The sequence below is a fragment of the Chinchilla lanigera genome, unplaced genomic scaffold (genome assembly GCF_000276665.1).
Source record: "Chinchilla lanigera isolate Chin_1 unplaced genomic scaffold, ChiLan1.0 scaffold00173, whole genome shotgun sequence".
Classification (NCBI taxonomy): domain Eukaryota; kingdom Metazoa; phylum Chordata; class Mammalia; order Rodentia; family Chinchillidae; genus Chinchilla; species Chinchilla lanigera.
The window spans coordinates 379074-386052 of NW_004955574.1; the positions used below are offsets into that span (position 1 = coordinate 379074).

At 52.6% G+C, this 6979-nt stretch overlaps 1 protein-coding gene across 1 annotated transcript in view; it reads right to left on the reverse strand.

Annotated features, from left to right (window-relative positions):
- The window catches only part of LOC102016649 (RNA-binding protein Nova-2), a gene marked incomplete at both ends in the record, with an annotated part of 24107 nt that extends 17128 nt beyond the window's left edge, over nucleotides 1-6979 (reverse strand). The window contains 1 exon segment of the mRNA XM_013509571.1: nucleotides 6906-6979. Within this exon segment, the coding sequence (XP_013365025.1) occupies nucleotides 6906-6979 (74 nt within the window).

Below are 6979 nucleotides of genomic sequence, written 5' to 3' on the forward strand. Positions count from 1 at the left end.
ATTTAGCAACTTAAAGACCATCTCAAAAGAAAAGAAAAGAAAAGAAAAGAAAAAGAGCTGGGGAATGTAACTCAGTGAAAAAGCCCCAGATTCAATCCCCAGTATCACAAAAAAAAAAAAAGAAAGAAAAAGAAAAGAAAAGAAAAAAGTGAAAGTTCTGGGTTCCCTAATATGTTTGAGATGAGGGTGGGGGGTGGCTTTGTAGGCCTGCAGAAAGGGTCTAGAATAAAGGGGTTTCCCTGAACCCAAGGCAATCCATTTAAAATTGCCTAATCAGACCATTAAGCCTATTAGGTAATTAACCCCCCAGGGTGCCTTCCCATCCATCATCCTGGCCCCTCCTGAATTCACTTTCTCCCCTGGGCTCACAGAGGTGTCCTCCTTCCACCCTCCCCTCAAACCTGTCACCGAGAAGAGATGGGCTCTTTATCTTGGGAGAGGTGGGGAGGGAATTCTCACTAATCCTAGGACAATATCCTCTCTCTCCTCAATTTCATTCCCCACTTTTTGTGCCCGGTGTCCCCCACCCCACACTAGGGATTGAACCGAGGACCTTTGTACTGAGCCCCACCACTTTAAACTTTTTATCTCAGACAGCAGGGTCTCACTAAATTACCCAGGCTGGACTCGAACTTGCCATCCTCCTGCCTCAGCTTCCCAGAGTGCTGAGATCACCGGCATGTGCATCCCTAGCTTTCACTTGACAGAGGAAGATACGAATTAGGTATTCATCTTCCCTGAATAAGACTGGGGACTTCCCCTCCCCATTCTTTTCCTCCTCTCTCTCTGGCCCTTCTCAAGCTGGAACTGAGAGCTTCCGTATGAAATGGCAGAAACCACCTGAGACTGGAGTGGGAATTGTGTCACTGGCAGAGATGTCTGACTGGGGGCAAGCTGCCTCATTCTTTGGATCTCAGTTTTTTCACCCATAAAATGGGGGTCATTCTAGCACGGCCTTTCAGGGTGACTGATTCACTAGAGGATGAAATGTGAAGTCCTTAGGATGATACTGGGCGCAGAGTACTTGAGAAATGTCAAATGACAATGTTGTCATTATCATTATTACCCACATCAGGGACACAAGAAAAATGTTTATCACAGTGTCTAGCACAAAGCAAGTGCTTTACAAATGTGGAAACAACACTGGAGGTGGGTGAAAGAGGGGACACCCCACTTCCTTTTACCCCAAGCTTCCTTGCTTCTCGGAGGAAGAATGTCCTTGCTCCGGCTCTGATACAAGAGAGACTTCAGGGACTGGGGATGTAGCTTAGTGGCATAAGTGCTTGCCTGGCAAGCCTGAGGTCATGAGTTCGATTCCTGGTACCAAAAAAAAAAAAAAAGAGAGAGAGAGAGAGAGACCTCGTCTCTGTTCTCCTGCCTCAGCATCTCTCCAACTCATTTCTTTTTCATGCTGCCTTGAACTTTGCCCTTCCCTACAAGTCTCTATATTGTTTCCTTCCTTCTCTCCTTCCTTCTTCCCTTCCCTCCAACAGGCCTTTCCTGACCACCTATGATGTCAGAGGGCTTGCACTGAGTGCTGGGCACACAGCAGGACACCCTGACAGACAGGGTCAGTTTCCTTTAAACCCCCTTTAAGAATTTATTTAAAGAGGAAAATTAAATACCATTGCTACTAGGCGTGGTGGCACAGGCCTGTGATCCCAGCAGTCTGGGAGGCTGAGGCAAGAGGACTGCAAGTTCAAACTCAGCTTGGGCAACTGAGCAATTTAGCAAAAGCCTGTCTCAAAATGCAAAATAAAAAGGACGGGGATGTTGCTCAGGGCAAAGGCCCCGCGATAGATCTCCAGTACTAAAAACAAAAGCATAAAACAAAACAAAAAGAAACCCACCCCTGCTGACAAAAAAAAAAAACAAAAAAAACAAAAAAACCCTACAAAAAACGAAACAGCAACCTACAAAACCTACAACAAAAACAAACATTAAAAACCATTGCTAATAATTGGAATCTGAAAGGCTGTTATGGCTCTTTTCCCTAAAATACATTAACATAAATTTATAATGGTCAAGAAGATAAAAAAGTCTTGTCCATGGGCCACCGTAAGCCACTCTGTGGGTGCTGGGTGGTCCCTGCATCAGACTAGTGGGAATTTCTGGAGCCTCCTCCTCAGGCGAGTTTGTTTTGGGGAGTGACAAGCTGACCTCCTGTCTGCAGAAACTCAGCACTGCGAGTCCCAGAGTCCCCACTCTGACAGAGTTTGCTTTTGGTCCTTTCTAGAATCTTCTGCACATCCTCTCTGTTTGGGGGTGCACCCAAATCACCACATGAATCCCAACTTTTCTAGGAAGATCCCAGGCCTCTTATTTCCCAGCATCCTTTGCAACCAGGGCAGAGCCATGACCTCAGCTGAACCCAGAGTCCCCAGACATCATGCTCCCATCCTGTTTGATCAACCACGGTGGAACTCTCTCTGCCAGTGAGAAATTCTTCCTTCTATCTAGAGAGAATCTAGACGCCAGAACTCCCAGCTCAAAATTAGCTCTTCCCTTGGGGTCCAGGCAGCTCCTCAAACCAATGACAGCAACTAACAAAGTGAAGATGACAACGTCAGCTCCGCTGATGAACCTGTCACCTTCCAGCTGCAATTTCCAGCTTTGCCACCTTGGGAAGGGGCTGAGCTGTCTCACCCCTTCCAACCACCCGGCCTCTGGCCCATGGCTCTCGGGGGTGCTTTTGAAGGCTTTTACAAATCACCCCACTCTTCTCCCATCCATAACTAATGTGCGCCTGCTCCAGAGATTCAGGTGTCAGTAAGAGTGGCACATTTTACTGTCACAGAGTTTACCCTGTCAGTGGCTCGGATCCCTGGGGGTGTTTTCATGTCTGCGGGGCACTGAAGTCAGATCACTGATGGGGGCGCTGGGGACTATTCCCATGGAGGTGAGGGGAGGCTGGGATGTGAGACTGGTATTGTCACAGGGAGTGAGTGGGGAGGTCGCTGGGGAAAGACAAGAGATGGCGAAGGTGTGGGTCTACAGAGGAGGGTGGGATGTCAGGCCTGTGACGTCATTCCATGAACCTGTTGGCATGAAATGCAGCGCACCTGGACTGTGCTCATATAAGGATGAGATGGTGAGAATCATGAGGGTGTCTAGCCCTGCATCTGGCACAGAGGAAGGTGCAGGGTGGGCTTCTCTTGGGTGTTGATTCTCCAATGGAGGGTGAAAGGGGGAATATTCCGTTTTTGGATGACAGCTATTCTTTATCGAGCACATGCCATCTCATGTGTAAAGGGCACAGGCCTCATGCTGTGCCCTTTACACTCGCAATCTCAATCAACTCACACAACCACTTGGCAAGGTAAACCTTACTGTGCCCATTTCCCAGATAGGATCACTGAGATCCAGAGTAGTGAAAAAACTTGCTTGAGGAGCCCATGCCAAGCACATGACAGTGATGAGACAGGAACCTTGAAAGGTCTCATTCTCAGGCTCTTGCCCTGGTGACACTGTCTTTGTATTAAAGAGTGAGGGATGTTGTAGTAGGACCTGTCGCCATAAGCCGTTTGGGGCGTGAGATATTTGTATGCCTGTGTATGGATTTTTTTTTCCTTTGCTTTCTCTGTATTTTGGGGATGACAGAGGTGGGAATACAGTCAGGATCATGGCTGCCATTACAGCTGCAGTTTAAGAGTTATGATCTCTCAGGGGACATGCTTTATTACTGTCCCACCGGAGCGGGGCCTTTGATTTCTTTGATGACACCCTGACTGGGGTTTCCGTCTACCCTCTCCGCCCAAGTCTGCCTGTAAGGCCTCAGTGCCCGTCTCCCTCCCCGTGGCAGAACCTGGAAGCCAGCTGAGCAGCCACAGTCTCCTCCGTGACTCCCGCTGGCCCCAGGACTACGCAGGAGAGACAGGCCGGCACTGAGGGCAAGAGCCTAGGAAAGCTGCCCAGTCCTCTGCACCCCATTTTCCTCACCTGAACATGGGGCTCACTGTACACACAATGGAGCTCATCTCAAGCTCAAGTCCTGGCTCTGCCACTTACTAGCTGGCTAATGTCTCTGTGCCTCAATTTTTCATGTGTAAGCTAGATAACAATAAAACTGTAAAGATGAAATGACCCATGTCAGGCACTTTCCATAATACTTCCTGGCACATTTTCGCACCATAAAGGTCAGCCACTGTTCTAATTTATTATTAGTATTGCGTCGTAGAGCACTGGGAGAATAGTATGACATGGCGTGTAAGGCGTTAGACAGTGACACTGGTAGCTGTTAACGCCACTTCTGTGGTTATTGTTATGTTCCCATTTGGTAGAGGAGACACAGAAGCTAAGAAAGGGGAGGGGTTGGCCCAGCATCCCACAGCCATGAAGGTCCCTTATTGAAAGGAGCCTTCAATTTTGAGATCAAAGTCCTGGACCCTTCCCCTACCCTGCCTCTGAGTATTTTTATCCAAGGAAGAACGTCCCTCTGCATTTTGTAGCCTCAGTTTCCCCCAGGGTACTCTGGAGAGGAAGTGGGAGAAAATTCAGAGGAGGAGATGGTCCCTAAAGGGTTGCCCCAGTTTTGTACTGGTGTGTGTCGGCGGGGGTGGGGGTGGGGAGGACAGTTCAGGGTTAGGAATACATGCCCTGGAACCAGGCGGCCGGGGGGTCAGATAAATCCCAGCAACCCTCACTTAGGAGCTCCAGGACTTTAGGCAAATGGTTTCGCTTTGCTGAGCCTCAGTTTTCCTCATCTTTAAAAAGCAGCTCGAATCACCTCCCTGGAGTGTTGTATTGAGAAATTCCTGCGCGTCTCCCAGCCCGCCTCATAGTAGGTGCCAAGTAGGTGGAGGTGACAGTCATTAGCAACAGCAGCATCATCACTGTTATGCTGTGTCGCTGAGCATCGGATCTGTACCACCTCAGCCCCTTTAAGACGAAGGTGGGACTCCCTCCCTCAAGGAGACCTCCTGGTCCTGATCCTGTCCAGAACTGGGAATGGCAGTGGGGCAGGAAGAAGGGAAGGAAGTGGCGGGGACATATTCATGTGTGTGCAGGGGGTGGGGGTGCAGGAAGAAGGACAGGAAACCCCTTCTCACCCCTCCCCCAACTTCCTTTTCCTCCAATTTCTGCTGGATCCCACTACAGGCATCCAGGGGGGTCCCTGATTCCTGTCCCACCTGGCTGGAGGTGAGGAGGTCTGGGATGGGAGGAAGGGACGTCGCTTGTATTCATGGAGGGGGGAGGCGGAAGGCCCCCCACTCCAGTCACCTCCCGGAGTCAGGCAGAGAGGGAAGGGTGACTCTGTCCGAGGCCATCCTCTCCCATCCGGAGGAAAGGCCAGAGGAAGCTGAGATTTTGGCCAAGGTGACCTCAGGGAGGGGCTTGTCTGCTCTGGGGTCTCCCTCCTTTCAGGGAGCTGCAGGGCTGAACTTTGAGGACCCCTATAAGCCCTGCTTCTTCCCTGGTCTCCCACTGTGGAGGTTTACACCCCACACCCCCAGCTTGGCTCTGCTACTCTGGTACACACACTTCCCTGGGTAACCACACAGTGAGGGCGCTTCTTGCCTTACACACACACACACACACACACACACACACATCCTTGGTATCATTCAGCCACCTTACACACTCACACACACGCCTTCCCTTGTTGTACACAGACTCATCCCACCTGCAGTCTCTCACACTCAGCCATTTCATACACACACCTGCTCTTGTTACACATATACACAAATTTGGGTGTCATATGCGCATGTCCCCTGTCACCAGGGCACCCATCCTTCCCTTTTCTTGTCACACACCCTCTTACATTTTCCCCACAAGCCCCAGCCTCTCTCTTGTCATAAACCCACTTTAACTGTTGCACACACCCCCTCTGATGTCACTGTTGCACACCTCCATGTGTCACACCCAGCCATAGCCTCTCTGGAGTCACACCCACACCCTTTTCTTGTCACATTCCCTCACCAGCTTCTCCTGGTCCTACCCCACCCGATCCACACCCATCTCTCTCTCCCTCTCTCTCTCTCTCTCTCTCTCACTCACACACACACACACACACACACACACACACACACACGGAAGCCCTTTCCCTTGATCCACACAGCTCCTCCATGGCTCACACCCATTCGGCATCCCCCACACACCCCCTTGCATGTCACACACCCTCTCACTCGTGTGTCACACTCCACCACAGCCTCCTCTGAGGTGACAAGCACACACACCTTCTCCAGCCACACACACTCCTCTGAGGGTCTCAAACATTGAGCCCCGTCCCTCAGGTAGCCTTGTTTCTTACACACACCCCCTGCATCCTGTCACATCTCCCATCTCTAATGTCACACAGCCGGGCCTTACATGGCCCACACAGCCACACACACCTGTCCTGGCCTCGCGCTCTCCCACCGACGTTTACACACCCACCCTCTCCTCTGTGTCACCCAACACACCCACCCGGCCTGTGCCCACGCACAAACCCACCTATGGCCCGCGCAGACCTCCCTTGGGGACAACCCTTGCTCGGGACACCGCCTGGGAGGGAGGCTGGGAAGCTCCGGTCCTCCACAGGCCTCCTCTACGCCTTCCCCTCCCCCGCCAGGACGGACTGCAAGCCCGGGAGACACCCCTGCCCTCAAGGGTCACACCACACCCCCCTCAAGGACACTCAGACGCCCGCCTGATGGGACCCACGCCCCCATCCTCTGGGGCGGCCCCCAAGGACACTAACCACCCCCTCCCCCAGCCCCTCTCGTCGCAGACAAAGCTCCGGCCCGGGCCGCGGCGAGGCAAGGAGGGGTCGGCGCTAGCCCGCGCCAGCCCCCCGCTCCGTCCCGGGGCTCAGGGAGGGCGCCGCCCCCGCCCCCCGCCCGTGCACCTGCCGCGTGGGGGGAGGATGGAGGATGGCGGCGAGGCCCCCGCCCGCCCCCGCCGCGCCGCAGCCCCCTCGCACCCACCTCCCGTGTTGCTGCGCTTGGTGCAGACCACCTCGGGGGGCGTCTCGAGGGGCCTCTTGCGGGAGTCCGGGGCC